The sequence below is a fragment of the Amphiprion ocellaris genome, chromosome 7, assembly GCF_022539595.1.
Source record: "Amphiprion ocellaris isolate individual 3 ecotype Okinawa chromosome 7, ASM2253959v1, whole genome shotgun sequence".
Classification (NCBI taxonomy): Eukaryota; Metazoa; Chordata; class Actinopteri; family Pomacentridae; genus Amphiprion; species Amphiprion ocellaris.
The window spans coordinates 14,024,458-14,047,213 of NC_072772.1; the positions used below are offsets into that span (position 1 = coordinate 14,024,458).

The 22,756-nt window shown below is 38.8% G+C and overlaps 3 protein-coding genes across 3 annotated transcripts; all 3 read right to left on the reverse strand.

Moving 5' to 3' along the window:
• Nucleotides 1-4,520: 4,520 nt before the first annotated feature.
• On the reverse strand, nt 4,521-7,451 carry snrpd2 (small nuclear ribonucleoprotein D2 polypeptide). Its single transcript, XM_023271630.3, has 3 exons — nt 7,314-7,451; nt 5,668-5,847; nt 4,521-4,979 (listed from the first exon to the last, which is right to left on the reverse strand). Coding segments are annotated over exons 1-3 (357 nt in total). The 5' UTR covers nt 7,316-7,451; the 3' UTR covers nt 4,521-4,804.
• A 5,329-nt stretch (nt 7,452-12,780) lies between these two features.
• Nucleotides 12,781-15,210, reverse strand: foxg1c (forkhead box G1c). Its single transcript, XM_023271155.3, has one exon. The coding sequence runs from the start codon at nt 14,967-14,969 to the stop codon at nt 13,752-13,754; it is 1,218 nt and encodes a 405-aa protein (XP_023126923.3). The 5' UTR covers nt 14,970-15,210; the 3' UTR covers nt 12,781-13,751.
• A 3,216-nt stretch (nt 15,211-18,426) lies between these two features.
• Nucleotides 18,427-22,715, reverse strand: pglyrp5 (peptidoglycan recognition protein 5). The gene is made up of 4 exons (XM_023272372.3): nt 20,283-22,715; nt 19,992-20,187; nt 19,722-19,840; nt 18,427-19,130 (listed from the first exon to the last, which is right to left on the reverse strand). The coding sequence occupies exons 1-4, from the start codon at nt 20,293-20,295 to the stop codon at nt 18,964-18,966; spliced, it is 495 nt and encodes a 164-aa protein (XP_023128140.1). The 5' UTR covers nt 20,296-22,715; the 3' UTR covers nt 18,427-18,963.
• Between the last annotated feature and the right edge of the window lie 41 nt (nt 22,716-22,756).

A 22,756-nucleotide genomic window follows, 5' to 3' on the forward strand; every position in this document is an offset into this window, starting at 1 on the left:
ACCATTACATAGTGACAGTGGAAGCCAGGCTACTGTCCTTATAGTGAAGCATAATACATAAATTCATGTTTTCCTCCCAGTTCTGAACGTGCGCTGCGGTTTCAAAACCAGCACACTAAGGTTCGGAGACAACAGATCTCTACACTGAACATTAAAATAAAAAAAATATGTCTCAAAGCTTTAGTTTCATGTCATATCATATATTGTTATGTGTACCAAATTGGACGATGCTTTCAAGATGAATTTGTCAGTTTTCATGAAACGCTGCATTCAACTGGAAGGGCTTGTTAGAGAAGCCAAATGAGGGTCACTGCTTTGAATCTGTATGTTATTTTTTATTCCACTAGATGGCAATATGATCTTAATATGTGACAGACATGCAATAATGTATCTGTGAAGTGTGAATATCTTTTCTTATGAGTAGCTGCGCTGAAGTCTGCTTGAACAGGTCTCATTTGAAAAGAGTCATAACAACTCTAAGAGTAGAAAATGAAATAAAATAATTTAAAAATATCAAAATATGGGATTTTCATCCAGCACCATTATAGCGAGGGTGCCTTGTGGCTTCATTTGGAAGTAACTGTTGATAATAAACAGGTAATACAGATGTTTTTTATAATGAATTATATTCAAATACAACCTTTTCTTAATAAAAAGGTTGTATTTGAATTAACATTTCTTGAAAGGGTTGATATTGTTGCTTTTTATGACTAACCAAGAAAAAAAAAGCATCCATTATGTCTTTTATGTGTCATTTTTTTAAAACAAGTTTCATCAGCATCCACTAAGCAAAACAGGATACTGATTAATACAATTTAAATGGTCGCTATGATTTATGTTCACATCTTGTCTGCTGCAAACATTCAACACAGTGTCAGTTCAGAGTCTAGTTTCATCCACACCTAAACAAAACACACCACAGTGGTCCTATTTTTCCTCTCAATCTCAGAAGAAATATTAAATTATTATTATTATTATTATTATTATTATTATTATTATTATTATTATTATTATTATTATTATTATTATTATTATTATTATTATACTGAATCAATTTCAAACATATTTTGTACAAATTTTCACAATCAAATGAATAGGTTTTGATATTGTACAAACAATTTAAAATAAAATGTAGTAAACAATAATATTTAAAATAGTATATTATAATATTTATATGCTTAACTGATCTAATAGACAAATATAATAAAACCATATTTTCTAATATTTTGTAATACATTATGCTATTATCTTTAAAAATCAGCGTGTTGAGGATATTTTTTGAGGAATTTGGGGATTTGCATTACATCGAGGAGGATTTACATATTCATACATATCCTACAGATTATTGTGAATTTTTTTTAACCTTGATACTGATATTTATTTTAATTAATATGTCTGTAACTGTGACTGCAAAGCACATCAATGCTTTAAAAAAAGAGTGCCAATCTCAAATTTAATTGTAATATAAAGCAAAATGCCAGATATTTGGTGTTATGAATGTAAAATAGTTTCTCAGTTTTTCAGAGTTTTGAAATTAAAATGATAAGCTACACGTGATTTAGTAAAATATGTCTTTGTCAAAGTGGGTTTTGCAGTGGAAATTTGCACTGAAGACCTCAGTGTAAAATCCTGGATTAATACATCATGATGCAACACCACTCAACGGATTAATCGTGTCTAATTAGAGTGGGGGAAAAAATGCTTTGATTGGAGTTCAAATGAGCAGACTTGGTCCTAGCTGGTCCCTGTCTCCTCCTCCTGCAGCAGGTGTGTTTGTAAACAGGTGCTGCTCTACATCCACCTGATCCTGTTGTTGGGGCTGATGCTCCACGTGTCCCTGCTCTTACTGTCAGCCACACTTAGAGATGGGTGAAGGCGGTGTTTGTGTTTACGGAGCTGATACCTCTCCTCCCGTCAGCCATCCTCCTCCTCCACCATCCCCCCCCCCCCCCCCCCCCCCCCCCCCCCCCCCCCCCCACCTGGCCTGCCGGCTCTGACACCCGGACCGCGGCTCTGCTTGAAAACAAACTGCGGCGGCGGCTCCGGTTACCGGGGCCCGATCGATGCGCTTGCAGGGTGTCGCGTTGCTCGGGAGGCTTGAGTATCGATGCATGGCCGATCGCTATCATAATCACACTTCCCCCCTCTTATCGCTTACCTACTGAATAAAACATCTGCCTTCCTGCCCGTGGATCGCTCACCCTCCTCCAAAATCTGGAGGGGAAAGAGACTTCTTGAAGTGTCTTCGAGATGACTGAAGTAACATGAGAGAAGCGACCAACAAATGAGGTCCCCGAAGTTGTTTTTATCTCAGGCATCTCCAAATAGACCCGCCAGCTATTTGACAGGGTTTTGTCCCAGGATGCTGCAGCTGAGTTTCACTATTGAGATGTCACTTGATCTCAAAACAACCTATAGATTTACAGTCCCTTTTTTGATGGATTAAGCGTGTCGCTGCGAATTAAAGTGAAGCTCTGAACTTGTTTGTTCTTGTCATGTTCTCTGGTTTGTCTTTAGAACATCTTTAGCAGTATTTTGGCCCATGAGGTCCAGAGCTGAATGTGGAGACCACCAGGCCCCAAAGCAGCAGCAGGAGGTGATGAAGGTGTCTGTTGATGATTAGGTGGCACCGTCTATCTTAAATGCCAAATACAAGGTGACAAATAAGAGTAAAACCCTAAACAAGTAAGCTGAGGAATGTTTAAAAAATGGATCTGATGTTTTCATGCACATTTGTTCATTGCAGATCTCAACCAACTTGATCACCTTCAGGAAATTTTGGGCCGACTCTTGGGGCAACAATCTTTTCCACCAGCATTAAAACATCAAAAATCTTTTTGAATATTGGTGTTCACCCCTTTAAGTAGAATTTCAGAGACTTCATCTGTCATGCATATGTAGACTATACATGTAGAAGAGGTGAAGCATTAAACCCAGTTCTCAGTCAGTATGAGTAAGATCTCTCACAGATTTGCTTGATATTCCAGTTTTTTCACTTTAAACTAAATGATCAGAGACACATCAGAACCACAGTTACAATATCCCATCTGATTCCCCTGTTATTAGAATGCCGTATTTAGAATACTCTGTTCCAGAATGTTTAAAGTATGAGTCAATCAGTTTTCAGCAGTTTTTTTGGCTGACTGAAATTAGATGTGACTAAAAAGTAAAGCTAAGTTACCTAAAATCAGGGGGAGTTTTTTCCCTACTGTATTTTTTTTTTCCACAGGATTAAAATGCTAGCACAAAAAAGGGGTAAATTGGAAAATCTTAACATTGAACTGCTATTATTTGTCATGTTTTCTGTGCAGTTTGATGTAACTGAATATCAAATTATACATTTTGGTGAAGGATTCCATCAGATTGTCTGTTTCCAAGGTAAAGAAGGAGCTTTAGTGCTACAGTGTTAAAAGCTGCTGTAGTAGAGTTTGATATAAAACTACAAGACATGCAAGTAGATGATTCATTTGGGGCCTCCTGGTGGCAGCTGCTGTGTGTCCTTGGGCTGCCTGTGCAACAACTTGTCCATTTTCCGGCCCCTGCAACATGATCTCCTCAAACTTTTAGTAGAAGTCAAGATCTGCCTGAAGCAAAAGTGCAGCAAGTATTAGAACAGTCATAAAAGTTCACTGCATTTCAAATTTAGCACTCAGACTGGTTCTCATTCGTCCTTCTGACCCAGCAGGCTTCACCTGAAAGCTATAAATCAGTGAGGACTTGTTGCCCACACAGATGCTCCACAGGTGCTGGCCTTATGGGCACAACATCACGTCAAGATGTTAACACAGCAGAATATTACAGTAGGCAAGAAAGGTTTAGGCTACTTCATAGCGATTAAGCAATCTTTACAAGCGATCATACAATGTTTTTGAACACAGAAAAAATTCCGTCCTAAATAAAAGGCCTAGAATCAGGGATTTAAGCCCTGATTCAAAAATCAATTAAAGTCTCCAAACATTATGAAACACACAGACAAGCATTTTATTTACTCGCACACATCTGACCACTAAATCTGAGAGCACTGAAGAGCAGAGGTTAGATGCCGACTGCTAGAGAGAAGTAAGGCGACACTAGCTGTCGAGCTATTAAGACAATTAACAAAGTGGTCAGGAGGGGCCGAGCGGCAGAGAGGAACAGCCTGAAATGGAGGGGGATGAGGGTGTGAAGTGACAGTCAGCACATCTGGTCTCATCAATAATGCAGTGGGCCTTTAAACGGCAGTTTGTCGCATATTGATGTGCTGCTGAGTGAAATCAAGCCCGACACCTAAGATGCTGTCAGGGGAGAGTGAAAGGGTGAATGTGGAAGGAGGAGGAGGAAAAGGGGAGGAGGTTGGCAAGAAGACTCAAGAAAAAATTACTTTTCACCAAGGCTTTGAACTGCACGTGTTGTAGAGTACGCTGAATGAACGAGACAAGAGAACAAAACACAAGTTAGTAGAATGGACCAGTAGTGGAATAAAGTAATGTACAGATCACTCATAATGAAGCACAGACGCTAAAAGCAGGTACATACCCAACTTTTCAATCTGTTCATCACTTTTATTATTAAAATGAAAAAGACAGAAGATCTCTGTAGACAAAGCAAAATCAGGTACCACCGTGCCTAACTGACTCTCAAAATAGTAGAAATATTTTGTTGACATAATATTTCTATCTCAACAGTGAATGCAGTGATCCAACAACAAAAATCTAAACAAAAAAAAAGTTAACATCAATGACAATCCACAGCCTTTAAATCTTCCAAAAAAAGAATGAAAGAAATAAGGCTCTGTGACCGGTTCTGCTGGATGACTATAAAGAGTTCATTTTCCTGTGATCAGAGGATTTCTCAGCACGACGATGACCGAGTCCCCCCTGAGGAACATTTTAGAAATGTAGCGGTCCTTATTCACGGGCTTAGACTTCTTCTTTCCCTTCCCGCTCTTGGGAACCTCCGTCCACATTTCCTTCACATTCTCCAAGACCATGTTGCAATGTCTGAAATGATGGTGAGGATGCGACAAGTTAAAATCTAATGTTACCAATTTAAAAAAAAATCATTAGAATAATAGTAAATACTACAAAAACTTTAAAATGATCATGTGATGTTGCACAAACATTCACATATAGTTTGAAGAATTAGGGTGAAGTCTGTATTTAATCATTATAAGGTTTTGTGATCATAAAAAAACAACAACAAAAAATGATTTTAGTTTTTATGAGATAAATGCAATGTGTAAATTAAGGTACGATTTTAACAGCGTCTCACACCTTTAAAATAATTACTTCCTTATTGTTTATGGTTAAACAAACATTTATGTTTTTCTTTCAGGGAACAATGTTTCAGTGTGCATCGTTCAAATAATGTTTCCCCCTCCGAATGGAACTAATATGTGTGAAAACTGTTATTTAAAATGTATTGTTCAATAAATATTTGATTTTGCGGTCACCGATTTCATATTTGAAGCTATGTAATATTTAGTAATAAATCAGAACAGATGCTGAACTGGGAATACAAAAACCAGAGCAGGTTCTAATGAAAAGAAAAAAGAACACACACAATTCAAAAAAGTAGTAACGAAATTTAAAGGGGAATTGCCATCATTGAAATTGCAAATTTGTGATAAACAAATTTTAATCTCTTGTTTTACCCTCACACCTCTTGAGCAAGTCCCTGGATCAGTACCTGTCAAAAGCCTTGACTCTTCCGAGCAGCTTCTTGTTGTTGCGGCAGTTAATGAGGACCTGAGTGTTGTTCTTCACTGACTGGGTTAGCACCGAGAGGGGGCCGGTGTTGAACTCCTCCTCCTCTCGCTTCTGGAGCTCCTCGGGAGTCATCTCAGACTTGGGCTTTGTTAACAGACTCCTGGAAATGAAGCAGAGTGACACTAAATAAGTTACTACAATTGATAAATAGGTATGATCACATAAGAATCCTGGCAATGATATATTATGAATAGTGTATATCGTTCTAATATTACATTAAACGGGTGTAGTACAGCTTCAGCCTTCATATTCATACATATACCTAAAGCAACTTCTATAATGGTATTTTGTTGTTGTAATTTTTCATAGTTTTCCATTGTGTTCAAATTTCTTACAACTTCTTTTGCAACAACAATATACAATTAAAAAACCAAACAAATCAGATTTTTAGACTTTTATTTTGACAGTTTTGGTATTTTGGTATTATTGGTGATTTTAGTAGAAATTGTAATTGAAGATGATGTAACCTTTTCTCCTGTCTGTTCCCTAACCTCTGAAGAGTACAATTTGAGGAACGGTGCATCGGCTTAGCACCACGATGCCTCGTTTATAATGATATGTTGTGACATATTTTACATTTACCAAAGATTGCTTTTCCCACAGTGTGTATATTGCAGTTGGCCCTGTTATGATTTTGACAATATTTTGATTTAAGAATAAATAAAAATAAGATTAAATAAGAATCTCATTACTCAGAGTAACCACTGCACTGTTTCTTCTGCGTATATGACAGTAAAGTTCTTGAATCTTAAAATGTTTGTTCCATACACACCAAACTGAAGTTTCAAACTTTTACCTAAATAACAGCAATGATACCACAAGACACCAGCTATCTGGAAATATTTACAGATGTGGGTCAAAAATTAAAGGCTATATATTTTTTAAAAGAACATTGTACACAAGTAAACGGGCTTACTATAGCAATAAAATTCAGTAACATACAAACCTTAACATCATTTATCAATGTTTCGTCCCAGAACTCAGAAGATACAAGAAAATATTTGTACCATCACTAACTTCACTGTAAATTGAATCAGCTAGAGCTTTTCGTAGGACGGTGCTTGTCTTTTAATTTAGCACATTTAGTTTACTGTAACACAGTTTTGCATCTCGCTGGAAAAGCAAGACGACTCACTTCATCTTTTTGGGATTACCTGGGGATTTTGAATCCCAGCAGAATATTTAGATCAGGAAGTGAACGACCAACTGATCACAGGCAAGAAAACACGCTCACACTTTGTTACGTGTTAGCTTTTAGCATAGTAGCGTGTATCAACACAACAGCGACGCTACGGCCTCATAACTTTTTAAAGTTTGCACCAATGCAGTTCAAGTATAGGAATTGGTTTTATTGTAACAGCTATGTATTGTAATACAGGCCAGTCTGAAAACACACAACCGTAACAGGACATACAAAGACTGACCGCCTTAAGCTAACCGGCCTCGGCTCCTCAACGGCTAACAATGTTAGCATTATAACTGCTAGCTGCTGCCATTCGGAGTTCAGACTAGGAAACAAGAAAATACGCATTTCTCACAGACTGGCTGATGTTTGTAGATACTTACATGGCTGCAGTCGGATAAAAACAGTTTTCTCTGGTGGTATTTCTCTCTTCTCTCCACCGCAGCCTTCGTATCCTCAACGATTCTCCCTGACTCGCGTGGACTGAACTACTTCCAGGTCAGCCGCTGCGCGCTTCAGACGGTTACTATAACTACCGGGTTAGCGACACTGACTCGTCATATGAATGTGTATGTCTCTGATGGGAGGTAAAAGATGAGCACAATCTCACAAAACTCTACAAACATTTGTTTATTTTCTGCAGCAGTCCCATCAGACTGTGTAATTGCATTTTAGTACATTTTGTACGACAGACTGGTACAACAGGCTGGCAGTTGTAGATAGTAACTAAGTATGTGCACATTGCTGACACCATGAATACAAGTTGTGTTATTTATATATGAAAATGCTTTCCAGAGACTTATTAGTAGAAAAATAAGAATCCTAATCTTAACACCAATCCCTCCATCCACCTCCAAACACAATCACTCTGGACTTCATACTGTGTCTATACTGCTTTTATCTCATACTGTACATATTGTTCATAACACCATTTATTCCCACCTTTTTACGCACTTGTATCTATCTCTGTATTATCTACAGCCATTGTATTTATATAGTTAGTGGGTTCTTACTTTGCATTCAGTTTTTACTGTGTAATACTATACACACAAAACATTTGTACTGCATGTAACACACTTTTAATGCACTTTTACTGCTTCTTTTGCATGTCTCATGAAATGCTTAACTGCATTTTGTTGTCGCTCTACTTGTGCATTGTTTGTGCAATGGCAATAAAGAGTAATGTAATCCAATTATCCTAACAAGTTTAAATATTAAGGTTAAGGCTCTACCATGTTATTTATGGTAGGAATTTACCTGAGCAATTTCAACATTCTGTTGGATTAAAAATGTACAAAGAAATGACTATTATAAATATCAAGGCTAAGATCCTATGCTACTGTCATTTATGAAGATTGAACTGACGAATTTAGGGTAAAAATTATGACTCTACAAAAATGTAAATAACCCAATAAATCCCAGGATTCTGTGGTTTCCTTCCTTAAAAAGTTTTATTTTTATGTGTATCATTTTATGTTTTATATCTTTTGTGTTACATTTAATTACACTTAATTAAATTTTTTCTCTTGATATTAGCAATGCTGGAGAGCACTGACTCCCTTTTAACTGGAGACCTCGAGCAAAGCCAGGCTTGGGATGAGGGTAAAGGGGAGATGGAAAAGGATAGCAGAGACAAACAGACAACAGACAAGACAACTGGACCGGTTGGTTGCACTACGAATCATAGATCAAACTGTGCAGCTCCAGAGCCATAAATACAAAGATGTACAAAGAGAACGAGAGAGAGAGAGAGGACAGGCAAACTGCAAGACAGCAAAGGCACACTGTTTGCCTTAGTTGTATTTCACTATTGTAGCTCAAGCTCTTTCTTGTTGTTAATCTATCCTGTTTGACATGTTTTTCAAAATGTATCCCTGGCAGGATGTGACAGTTTATCGCTAAGGAAATTCTGAACGTCTAACATTTAATTTCTTGCATTCTGATCAGTTATTATCCATCAATTTGTTCATTTTTGTGTCAATTTATAGCAGAAACATATCCATTTTCTTCCCTCCATGTAATTCTATAAACTATTGCATGGTATGAACGTTGCCTCCTCTCTCCTGTAGTCTGTGTTTTATCCTCTCTGTCCTCTCTCTGTGTCTCTCTGCAGGTATTTCTGGCTCTGGAGCTGTATGGGTTTGATCTGTGGTTACTGGTCCCACCAACCTGTTCACTGTTTATGTTCTCTTGGTTGTTTGGTCTCTTGCCTTGGTTGGTCTGTTTGTCTCTACTCTGGTCCTCTCTGTCACATTTACCCTCACCCCAACCAGTTGAGGCAGGACCTTAATCTGCTGGAAGTTTCTTCCTGCTAAAAGATAATTCTTTGTGTTTACTGTCATCATTAGACATGCTTTCATGGAATCCTTGGACTTTTTTAAGGGTTCCCATGTATAATTTTGTATGGTTTCATTTTAGATATGTAAGACAAATCATTATAAATTATTTTATTGTAGGGTCTTCACATTACAATTATATTTAGTCAGGTGAATTAGAATATTTTATATGCTTTTGTAGAATGTGCTGTAATATTTATTATGCTGAAATAAATTCACATCATAAATGACACTGTAAAATCTCTTAACTAATCTCTTAACTAAAGAGTTAATTTGCAATGCCAGTCTTACATTTCAGTAATTTTTCTACTGCTAAATATGATACATAAATGACAGTGACTTAACTTTATCTAAAGGATAATAGAAAATTCAGGCACCAGAGGACAGTTTGAAATATAATGGAACATAATGCAATGAGGTTCTTCTGCTTTCAAATATTTATTTTCCCGTCAATCAACATTTCTCATTAATTATAATCATTGATGATGAGGACGCTTTTGTCCTCTTATGTGTCTTTTGTCTGGGGAAGTAATTCATTTTAATTAATTTATAACCCCTGGACTTGAACAGCTTATACAGTATGTGCTTCATCAGATTTGCTGCTCATGTACAAGACTTTCTGCACTTTTAGAACATATCACACTTAGCCTATCCGTGCTCTGAAACGGAATGAAAACAAGAATACAGCACATTTTGGAAATAACTGCTTGAGACATCTATCAGATCTAACACACTTGCCTCCATTGGTGGTACTGTGGAATCGTTGAGTAACATCACAGTAGTTTTCCAATGCTTCTTTAATGTTTTACTAAGGTGGACAAACACAGATGTTCTAAATATTGAAGGGCACGTATTTCCTGTTGCCTCACAGCTAGAGGATCCCTGGTTCACGTCCTGCCTGGGATCTTTCTGTGTCGAGTTTGTATGTTGTCCCTGTGTGGGTTTTCTCTGGGTACTCCGGCTTCCTCCCAGAGTCCAAATACATGCTGAGATTAATTGGTAATTCTAAACTGTCTGTCAGCGTGAATGTGAGTGTAATTGTTTGTCTCAGTGTGTAGCTCTGTGATAGACTGGTGACCTGTCCAGGGTGTCCCCTGCCTTCACCCTAAGTCAGCCGGGATAGACTCTGGCCCCTCCATGACCCTAATGAGGATGAAGCGGTGTATGGATGGATGGATGTATTTCCTGTATTTCCCCTCCAAATCTACAACCACGGCTAATATTTTAGCTCAGATTTGAATATAACAATTGTAGCCAACTTATGGCCTATAACAGCAATTTTCTTTTTTGCCATTTTTTTTTTACTTGAAAGAATGTAAATACTTATTCCACTATCATAGGGTAGTAATTGGAGGTTGGTCAGGATGAAACTAAACACAATTCATTCATAATAGCTTAAAAATTAACTGTAAATGAACTCTTTCTGCTTGAGAAATTGTCACAGGAAAAACATAAGGCAGCAGCAGCCAAACTGATACCACAGACCCAAACAGTTAAGTCTTTGTGTTGCTTTTCAACACAACAAGAACGAGGGGATGTCTGTGTGTGTGTGTGTGTGTGTGTGAGTGAGAGAGAGAAAGTCAGGGATGTATGCTACATTATCTACACTGCAGCAGGAGACACTGAGAGATTGGCTTTCTGGCAAGAGACAGACAGACGCCTATGGGTGTACTACCCACCCACCTTATTTCAAAGGGTGGCAGATCTACCTGTTGAAACCACTTGCTGCAGATAATGGCAGCCTGTGTGCTGTTGAGAGAGGCGAGCGTGTGGGATTGATTTCCAGAGCAGTATATCTTTATGAAGCACACACCTACTCTGGTCAAAAGACCTGCATCTTAAACTGTGGAGTAAAATGAGCTCAGCAGTACATGTGATGGGACTGCAGTAATCTGGAAACACTTAGCAGGAGCAGAGATTAACTCAGCAACCATTAAATTGGATAGGCAAGAAAAAGTAGGCTGTGTGTTACTCTAAAACTACTGTAATGTGTAAAGTTGGTTTTAAAGTGGCCTTTTCTCATATCATTAAGGCCCGTACAGTGAACTGCTTTCTTTGTAGACTGCAGGCATTGAGAAAAAAATACTCTTTGTAGATGCAGGAACAAGTTGGTGAATGTTTGATGCTGGATTTTATTCCAGGTGCACTTTGACACATTTTACTGATATAGTGCAAAATGCAAAAGGTGCTTGCAAGTATGATGCTGAATCACCTTTAGGATCCAGATCCATTCGTATTGTCTAAACTGACATATTGGCATTAAAATCATATTTTTGGGGGGGAAACAAAACTCTTATGGAGTCCTAGTGTCCTCAAACCCAACTTTATGGTGCACTGCAGTAATAACGTGACAAGCGTGTCACCTTTTCTCCTGTAACTTGATAATCTGACATTTAATTTTAACCCTGTAAGACCCAAATATAGGGAAAAAAATATATATAATAGAAAAGAATAATAAAAAATAAAATGATCTATTTTTGCAACAGTGGGTTTTACAGTGTTAAGGGACGAATTAACTAAAATACAAGTATGATTGCAAAAAATATGAATACCCTCCTTTACTATCCTTATCATAACCCACACCCTTCCATCCTTTTAGTTAGTTTTGCTGCTATTTAACTGAACACATTACATTTTTAAGAAAACCATCTTTCTATATTTATGCACCTCTCAGCACATGATCATCAACAGCCCCAGCAGGTAAAGTAAAACACATATGTTAGAAGGGAGATTTATAGCTGTGGTTATTAGTCGAGCTGTCGAAGTGAAGGTTTATTACACTAACAGCAAACAGTATCTTCTTACACCTGCCTCGGGACATAAAACTCTACTTTGCACCATAAACATGTTGGTTCACAGCTCTGTCCCTCTGCTCTCCATGCTGCGACCGCAATTGCTCATGCCAGTAATGAAAATATTATTATCTTCGCATCTATCTAGACCTGGAGTTTGCCAACAGTGAAGTTACCTGATCCAGCCCAGTCTGCCTTAACCACAGGCGACTGTGGATGGGACTGGGTTTGGAGAGGTGACGTGCTGGGGTCCTTTTGATATAAAGGAGGCTTTTGTTTTAAGGAGGCAGAGAGCTGCTCTAATCTGCAGTACCCATGCGTCTATTTTTATTAATTTGTATCCCAGAGGGGGAAGCAGGCGGGGAGAGGGAGAGGTGAGGGAAAGTTTAACAGGCAGTGAAGACAGCGCAGAGTGAAACCAAAGACAGATCAATAAGACGAGCCGGGCTGGAAATGTCAGGTCTACCTGTTGGGGTTACTTCACAGTTTGCGCACTGATGTTTCCTCAAGAAACCTTCTGGTGCGCATTTGAACTGTTGATCTTACAAAAAAAGAAGACAAAGAATGAATCACAGCACGCCCATCAAAAGGCCTCAACTTCCCACTTCTACTTTGAAAAATGTAAAAAATTTACATTAAACATCAAATCCAGTCTAGCTTCAGTCCTTCCTGTGCGGGCTCAACTCTCCAGAGTGGAACATTTAATAACACAGCCAAATAAGAACAATCAACAACAGTAGGTTTTAATGAGGTGAAAGGAAAAAAAACACAATTAAAAATGCATTATTTATCGTTTAATTACATGTAAGGTAATTAAAAAGGGAATGTGATATTCTTTTAGTTGCAACATTAACGAAATCGAAGACAATAAGTGCAGCAAATGAGCAGTTTAAGTGTCATTTAACATCGTATATTTTTTTTGCTCACACTGTAAACTCATAATTTAAAACAATCTTCGGGCGAAAAATAATTTCAGTTTTTAGTTTTTAAATTAGGCCAGTTTTCCCCCAACGTAAATAGCTCTAAAAACAACAGTTAGCGTTTAAAGGTGTTCGTTCACATGCTGGCTAAAATGAATCACTTCAGGCAGAGTCATAATTTAATTTTTATTTTATTTTTATTTTTAAAGTTTCTTTCTTTTTTGTGGCATTTTGCATTATAATTTCAGTCCCTGGCATTAGGCTTAAAATGGTGACATGCGCGCAAACATCACTTCACTTTTCGATACTAATAAGTGCATATTTCGAAAATAATGAGAAAATGTAACGTGAACATTGTTTTGAAAAGAAGAATATAGTTTCAGCTCAGATATGGTCCATGAGGCCAATAATACAATTTTTAAAACCCTGGTTACACTGACTGTGATTTTAAAATGTGTCGTTTTTTGCACAGTTTTGGAAATGTGTAGTAGGTAAACCTTTTCTTAGTGTGTGAGGCACGTTTAGTTTATCCGTCAGTTACTTTTTTTTGATTGATTTAACACAAACTGGACATCAGGTCTTTGATGAAATTATACAAACCTGGTAACACTGTCCATTTTAGTTTAGATATCTTCCACTGTAACGCAAAAAAATCGTTGACCAGTGTTGCATTTTTCATCAGGATATTAAAGAAAGTCCATTTTGTGGGTGAGCAGGATGCTTTGGCCTTTTATTTTCCATCTAAATTCTACAGCAATGTTGGTATTATGACTCTATTTCCCTATATTCCAAGACGAAGGAGGGCTTGAACTGACTTGAGGGCAGTAATTTGGAAAGTCACTACAGCATCCCCCGAGGTCTGAGTGAGCGTTCTTGGATAAAAACTGTCCCGGAGACGTCTTGGAGGTGGCGCACTCCTCTTGGCACGGACTAAACGTGGCGGCACATGGTATCTGGTGGGAGTAAAAGTAGCTGGCTTGTCCGGAGATCATGTTAAAAGAGCATGGGTCCGACAGCGGCAGCGTGCACGCAGGGATGGATGTGGAGAAGGCGGTGCAGGCAGCGCCAATCTGATGGCGACGGGATTGCGCGCAACTCACTCCAATGTAAGACATCTCCTGGTGCGTCTGCACGAACCGGTCGGCCTCTGCGGCACTCGCGCTCAGCCGGGCCCGCTGTGAAACCAACGAGTGATTGGAGAAGCGAGGGTGACCGTTCAGATAAGTCCCTGCGCCGAGGTGGGTGCGCACCGGGGTTTGGAGAGGTAGGAACGGCGGCACCGGCCAGTAAAATGAACTCGCTGCAGCCAAAGTAACACTGGTCGCCGTGCCGGAGGGCATCAGGCGACCTCCTCCCCTCTTGAGACCGAGTTTGTTCCTGGATCCAGCTGCTGCCCTGCGCCGGAGTTTCCCCGATGTGCCGCCTATGAAGACATCCTCACTGCAGGGGTCCAGCATCCAGTAGTTGCCTTTACCCGGGTCATCGTAGTGGCGCGGCACTTTAACGAAACACTTGTTCAGACTCAGATTGTGCCTGATGGAGTTTTGCCAGCCTTGTCTGTTCTGTCGGTAGTACGGGAAGTTGCCCATGATAAACTCATAGATGCCGTTGAGTGTGAGCCGTCGTTCTGGGCTCTGGCGGATCGCCATCATGATGAGCGCGTTGTAACTAAAAGGAGGTTTCTCGGCTTTAACGCTTTCTTCTGCTCCTCCTGTTTTCTCTGAATCCCCTTTATTTCCTTCTCGTTTTCCATTTGCACTCATCGGTTTAGCGTCTACTTTGGCGCACTGTCTTGAGTTTTCGCAGTTCTTCTCTTTGTCAAAGTTTTCCTCTTGACTGGGTTTCTCGGGGAGAGCAGAGCGCAGTTTCTGGGACGGAGACGCAGATTCCTGTTCACCCATCACCCCCTCTCGTCTCCACAGCAGGCTGCTGATGCTGAATGAAGACTTGTGGAAGAATCGGTTCGAAGTTTTCAAATCCTCCATCTCCATCTCCAAAAGTCACTCCTACAATTCTCAAAGCTGCCCGGAGATCGCTGGAGAGCGCGTCACTGAACCCACAGAGAGCAAAGATGCGCTGATTCAAAGTGGTGAGGAGCCAAAGACGCACTGGCCAGACAGCGTGACAACAAATGCGCATGATCACAGCAGCTCAGGATTCGTTACCTACGAAACGCAGGTCAGAGCATTAGTCACTGGATCCAAGAGTGAAATATCTGGGGCGTAATTATGCGCATGTTCCAGTACTTTGTTGCTGATAGAAACTATTTTGGAAAGAATTATTAATTTACTCCAACAAATGCAGCCTGTTTAATAGCTTTTTGGATCAAATCAAAGCACAGTAACCTAATGTAAGTGTTTTATTGACACTTCTAGTTCAATTATTAGAAGAAAAAAAAATACATCCGCAGTAAACTTAATAATTATTCGGAAATAACCCGGGATAAAATGAATGTGCTGTCAATCTGAGTGACTGATAGCTGAACTCTTGGGTGCAATTATAACACTTCCGTGACTCATGAAACTCAACCCTCTCACACGCGCCTTGCCCTCTGGGTTGGCCTCATCTTTCTCTCCATTTTCCCTCTGATCCCCTCTGCGCACCTTATTCGACATCAATTTGGCAAAACGCCGATCAAGCCTGAATGATCTTGTCTGTAAAGGGCTCAAACAAACACAAAGTAAAGCGCGAATGAAAGCAAAAACCACAATACTTAAAACCAGTTAGGCTGTTTAAAGCTTTTATACAAGTTCCAATATTGCGCATTTATGGTGCGTTACTGACCAGAGAGACAACAGGCCTGCTGTGTATGTTCGTGCGTCATGCGTAAAAGTGATTTGGAAACATCATTAAGTCCAAAACTATTCCAGCTGACATCAGTCTTGAGCAAATGTGTATTTTATCAAAACTAGCAATAAACTTACTATCTCGGCTTTAAAAAATTACTGACATCAGACATCATCGTCCTGAAACAGCAGTCAAATAGCCTTTTCTGACTTTATATGCGCCTTTGAACAAATGTGTTTTACAATTATCCAATATAACAGCAAAAACAATGGTTATACACTTCTAAAATTACTTCTTCAGCTTTTAGAAGAAAATAGACAGAATGGATCATAATAAATGAGATTGAGAAAAGCAGAAAAAGGCAACTTTTCATCACATAAAAAAGCTGTATATTGCCTCAATGTCTTTCTACAGATACAGTAAACAGAAATAAAGAAAACCTTCAATTTTGCAAGGCACACTTAATGCCAGTACTGTACAAATTGCACATTCATGTGGTGTTACTGAGTGATGTGGGCGCTCCTGCAGTCCTGCCAAGCTTTTCCACATAAAGAGTCCAGCCAGAGGAAAGTGAAACATGGCCTAGGGGAGTGTAAAGTCAGGATCTTGTGTATTTGTGTGTGACAGCATTGTTTCAAAGGTCACCAAACATGGTTATTTTGCATTTGTGTTATGTTTGCTGACATAAGAATCAAGTCACTTTCTTCCATTAACTCTACTCGAAGGTTTGAATGTCTATTTCCATGTTTAGCTTTTTTGACTATACTGTTACACAGATAAACACCTGACAAGAACAAAGGAAAGTGAACGTTATTGTGGTGATATCTGTTCTAATACTGAAATCGACAAACGGATAGTTAAAAAAAATCTTGATTTTCGGCTTCTTTTTTATTGTAAAAATATAGACTGGTTCCATTTCTAGCTGCACACACCAGAAAGAAGTCAACCTACCATAGCTGTTAGAGGTGCACAGACAAGAGGTCCTGCTTTACCAGCCACAATTCAACTGTAGATTATTTTGCATCAGGCAAGGCAAGCTTATTTATATAGCACAGTTCAGGCACAAGGCAATTCAAAGCGCTTTACAATTGCAAATAAATCAATTTCAAAGATTATTTAAAAGTAGAAATTAAAAGCATGCATTAAAATCGTAATAATTTAAGCAATAAAGTCAACATGAAATTTTATGATACTGAAAGAAAGAAATTCAAACTCAGATAAAAGAGAGATTAAATAACATCACTTTAAAAGTTATAGTGCAGTATGAGTAACAGTGTAGTGCTGGTATTAAGTCAGTCAAAGGCAATAGTAAATAAAAAGGTCTTCAGCATTGATTTAAAGGAGCTGAGAGTTTCAGCAGACCTGCGGTTTTCTGGAAGTTTATTCCAGATATGTGGAGCATAAAAACTGAAAGTTGCGTCTCCATTTTTGGTTCTGACTCTGGGGACAGAGTAGACCTATACCAGAGGACCTCAGCGATCTGGATGGTGAAAGGAGGTCAGTGGGCCCTAAACCATTCAGGGCTTTGTAAGCTAACAAAAGCATTTTGAAGTCTATCCTCTGAGAGACCAGAAGTGAGCGCAAAGACCTCAAAACTGGAGTGATGTGATCAACTTTTTTATAGTCTTGGTGAGGATCTAGCAGCAGCGTTCTGGTTTAGCTGCAGTTGTTTTATGGACTTTTTAGTCAGACCTGTAGACATAGTTACTGTAATCTAATTAACTGAAGATAAAAGAATGGACCACTTTTTCAAGGTCCTGCTGAGACATAAGTTCTTTAATCCTGGAAATATTCTTCAGGTGACAGTAAGCTGACTTTGTAATGGTCTTAAAGTGTTTTTGAAAGGTCAGGTCTGAGTCCGTGACTACACCCAGATTTCTGGCCTGATCTGTTTTTTCATTGTAGTAAAGGAAGCCGTTTGCTGACATTTAATCACTCCTCTTTTGGTCCAAAGATAACTACCTCAGTTTTGTGCATGTTTAACTGAAGAAAATGTAGACACATCCATTAGCAGTGCAGTAACTTCTTGTTAATTTTCCTTAGTTGTTATTAATCAAATCAACACTTATTAGTTTCCCTGTTCACACACAAGATTTCAGACATGTCAACCGGAACTACAAATGTAATCTGTTATACCTTTATACCTTCTCTTAGTCATTTTGATAGGGGCCTCTCTCCATAATCCTTGTGCTGCACAAGTGGGCACTTGTTGGGAATGTTTCTGGCACAGCAGAAAGAACGCACTGTTGTCTCAACATCTGTAATCCCTTTGGATCTTTTTCTCGGTTCAATATTCGATTCCATGTCTTGCTTTGCTTGCAGTGGTTTTGCACTGGCACCCTGAAGACATTTACACGAGAACACAGCTCTTGAAAAGACGGCATGTATTTAATTGATATTAGAATTAATCCTGTTGTGCTTGAAACTTGAGCAACAGTGAGATGGCAGGTTTGTGCATCAAAAGTGCAAATATTATTTAAGTTCAAAACTATTCCAATTTACATCAGTCTTAAGCACATTTATATAATATTAAAATTGGAAATAGCTACTTAAAATTGGCTTATGAAGTTAAAGTTTTTCCTGTGGCTTCTGCAGCAGAGGGCTAGCAAAAAAAAGGATTCTTTGCACAAGTGAAAAACAACAAAAAACTGAATCAAATAATCACGTTATTGATAAGTGCTATTTATTTCCAAAAGACCAGGAATATCACATTTAAACAGGTTAAATTCATGGGAGTGTTTATTTACACCACAAAGCAAGTTTTGTTCAGTAAAATGTAATGCACTCTTGTAACTCAATTAAAGGAAAGCACTCAAATAATAAGAAATACTTTAACATAACCTATGGATTTCAGTGTTACAGTGTCAGTGTGTAAACTTTGGATTTTGCACTGATAGACTGCTGAATCTATCAGCCTCATCCCATCTGGTGGCTCCCTCTGCTGTAAGAGAAACTTCTGACAGGCTGTGAGCACAAAACTTCCTTTAATTAAGAAGAAATCCACGCTAAAAATACATATTTATAAAAAAAAAGACATCAGACAGTTAGTGTTTCATCTGTAAAGCTTCTATATCCCATCACCCTATTTATTCCGTATCTACGACTAAGAAGGTGCTGGTGAAGATTTGTGTGCAATTGAAGGCTGGGAAAGAATTTCCCCTTGAAAACATTCTGAGAAATCTGCTGTGAGCGTCACGTTCACTTCAGTTGTTGTATTGCAGCGTAAAGCTTTTCTCCTGGACATTCTGTCTTTCCTAGATCTCTGTGCCCAAACAGGCCAAACTTTGGTGCTATGAAGCTCTGGGAAACTCCAGACTGCAGCAGCCCTTTGACAGACTGTATTGCCTCTTTGCTTGGAGCCTCATCTGAAATCAAGAGATAGCATTATCATTGTATGCAGTATGATGTATCTCCAATATGTACACTACCGTTCAAAAGTTTGGGGTCACTTATGTCCTTATTTTTGAAAGAAAATCAGTTTATTTTCTAGTAATAACATTAATCAGAAATACAGTCTAGACATTGTTAATGTGGTAAATGACTATTCTAGCTGGAAATGTTTGATTCTTAACCCTTTGATGGGCAGTGTGGGTTCCCTTTTTCCATTGGATTTGGGTCACTTTTGACCCATGTTGTGCATCAAAGGGTAATGAAATATCCAAATAGTGGTACAGAGTCCCATTTCCAGCAACCACCACTCCTGTGTTCTAATGCTACACTGTGTTAGCTAATCGTGCTCAAAGGCTAACTGATGATCAGAAAACCTTTGTGCAATTATGTTAACACATGAATAAAAGTGGGAGCTTTAATATAAAACATAAAATCACCTGGGTGACCCCAACCTTTTGAAGGGCAGTGTATATCACTGACTTCACAACTGCAGCCTTCCATCCTGTTTTGATACTCCTGCCAATGTGCTCCCATTGTTGCCACAACACACAAAAAAAGATGCTTACTATTGAAATTGCCCATGAAGGCGATCCCCAGTGAGTCACTGTTGTGGCCTTTGGCATGTGCCCCTACCACGCCCCAGCCACGGCCTTCATACACAGTGCCGTCTCCTCCAACCAGAAAACTAAAACACACAGACGCCACGTTTGGCTGAGTATAATATAGCTTTGATAAGCGGCAGAAACACAACAGAAGGAATGTCAACTTTGCACACTTAAAACAGCAAACTCCAAAATGGCATTTGTTAGCAATCATGCAGTTACAGAGGTACTTACTTATATCCAATATCATCAAAGCCTCTTTCTTTCATATGCCCTCTCTGAATGCTGGCGATGCGGGTCTTACACTCTGCCAGGCCTGTGCAGCTCGGCAGGGCAGTGTGGTGAATGACAACTTTCCCGGCCGGACTTTTTAAAGTCTCCTTTTTTTTAGGATCAGCCGCTCCCCACTGCTGCCTTGAAACAACGTTCACTGTAAAGAAGATTCAGTATTATAAGCTGGCTTGAGTCACATTTGAAAGAGAAAACGGTGATGATTAATATGTGTAAAGCTGTTTGTTTTCATACCTTTCTGGTCCATAACTCCACACTCACATAGGTCGCTGGCTTGTGACGACTGGCCTGCAGCAGACTGTGCAGGTCCTTTATCAATGAGTCCGCTTCAGGAGGTGTGGTCATGGGAAGTACACCTTCCTCGTTCTTTGTTGTTTGCATGTGATGGCATGTCACCTTAATCAGCACACAAGCAATTTCCAACTCTACTTGCTCGCTATGTAACTGTCTACAATTGCCCAACCCACAGTTTGGAATATACATGTCTGAAAAAGGAGGAAGTGGATATAAATATTGCCTGAAAATTGCATACAGGAAAGCAGTGGCAGTTTCTTTCACACAGATCAGGCATGACTACTTCAAAAATGATGTTAAAGTCGTGGGATTTTAAAGAGGAAATGGTAGTACCCGTTTTGTGATATCAAGTGGATGTTTTTCCAGTAGGAGGAAACTAGGCAACAAGCGGTATCACCTTCACATGAATAAACGGTCTGAAAACTGAAGGGGTCAAGTGAATAACGTCTGCTTGTTTCAGCACATCTAAAAGTTTAATTTGGTTTTCTGATTGGAATAGCAGAATTAAAAAGAACCCCATCTGAGCTGCAGCATATATTCTTCTAACGGCAAAACTGTAAATACAAATGTTAACCCTTTTCATCATTATCAGCGGACCATCTGTCCATCTGTGTCTGCAGTGAGGAGCTGTGCACAGAAAGAGATCTGATATTATCTGTTGTGTAGAGATGATAGCTGTTATTTTGTGCCTGTATTTTGTGCTTGGGCCTCAAAGGGAGTTTGCAGAACTACAACTGCTGTGGTAAAAGTAGAAAGCTACACAGTGCTGCCGATGTTCAACAATGAGTGAAAAGACAGGAAGCAGAACAGTGAGAGGATCTCAGATAAAATATATAAAGTTACATGACCTATATCACGACCTCAGCCTTCATAGTGTGAGACTGGAAGAGCACAGCATCACTGTGGCCACAGCTAGGAAGTAAAATGCTGGAAACCTAAGTGTAGAAACTATACCAAAGTGCAAACACAACTCATTTCACAATAAGTCACATTCCAGAAGGACTGTAGTGTGCTTTAAACATAACAAAGATAGATTTTTCTGTATATATTTGACTTATACACATTTTGCACAACCTTTGGTGTATCTGCATCATCGACAAACTCACGCAAGTTTTTTTTTTACCCACGAAAGCTGTCAGCTTGACACACTGACAAATTTCATGCAAGAACAACTGTGCAAAATTGCATTTCAGAGAGATGTGATGATAATCTAGGTATAGAGGTTTAGCCACGAAAGATACAATCATTTCTTTATTATTAACTTAAATGATATATTTATTTGATTATTCTTGAATTATTTATATATTCTTGTCTATTCAAGTTGAGGACATTTGCAGCCGAATGAATCATCTGACTGAGTCATCATCAGTTTCACAATACAGTGATTCACTGATTTTACACATCAAAGTCTGTTGGCTGGTTTTGGGGAGTTCTGCTATAAATGCGGAAAAAAGTTGCACAAAGAAGAAAGAAGATTGTGTCCAGAGGGTGTGTTCTGCTTATCGCCTTTGCTTGGTTACTAGGGTCACATGTTTTTGTGAAACTAGAGAAGGTTCATGTCTGCCTATGTAGTCCAAAGACAGCCTCAAAAACACAGATTCTGACTTCAGGTGTGACTACGATATTGTAACTTGCCATTGTGGAGCACAGAGTAGTTTTACAGTGTTTGTGCAGAGTCACAGAGTAAACAGGAGTGCTTAAGCTGCAGCGAGTTGGGAGGGTTGAACGGAAACATGGGAAACAAGGGATTTCATAGATCTATGCATTCTAGAGCAAGCAACAATTTAGCATTTTAAGCAGGGAATATTTTCATGGATTAAATATGTACAAAGATAAATTTGTAGTAGTTTGCAGTGACTTTGAGGGAGAAGGACTTCTTCATATTATGAGGTTTTCTGTTTCTTCACTAAAATATCCATGGTAGTAAGGAAAATAAGAGTTTTCAACATAAAGCCCTGCGTAGATTTAGTGAAATAACAGTTATTCGGCAAAATACAAATATATTCAGGAAAAGTATAGTTTATATAAGTGCATATAACTCTCTTGGATTTGACACTTTTGTTGTTCCTTACAGACACAGGTAATGTCACTCTTACACAACCATTTCTCTTCATATTAAGACTGTATTCTGATGTTATATTTCTACATTATTTAGTCCAAGTGTTACCTTTATGATAAAAAACATTTTTTCTTTTATAGGTACAACTTCCAGTAGCTCTCTGCTTTCACTGTCAGACAAAATTGCCTTGTCATTGGCCATTGCTGTGACAGACACCCTTCTAAAAGTATATCCAAGCAATGTGGATATTCCAGTCAGGTGTTTCTCTTATTCACTTTTTCTCTGTGTAAATTCCACATCATTCTGGAGCATTGCTAAATCATTTACAGGTGACAGATATAGCTGAGGGGAAGAT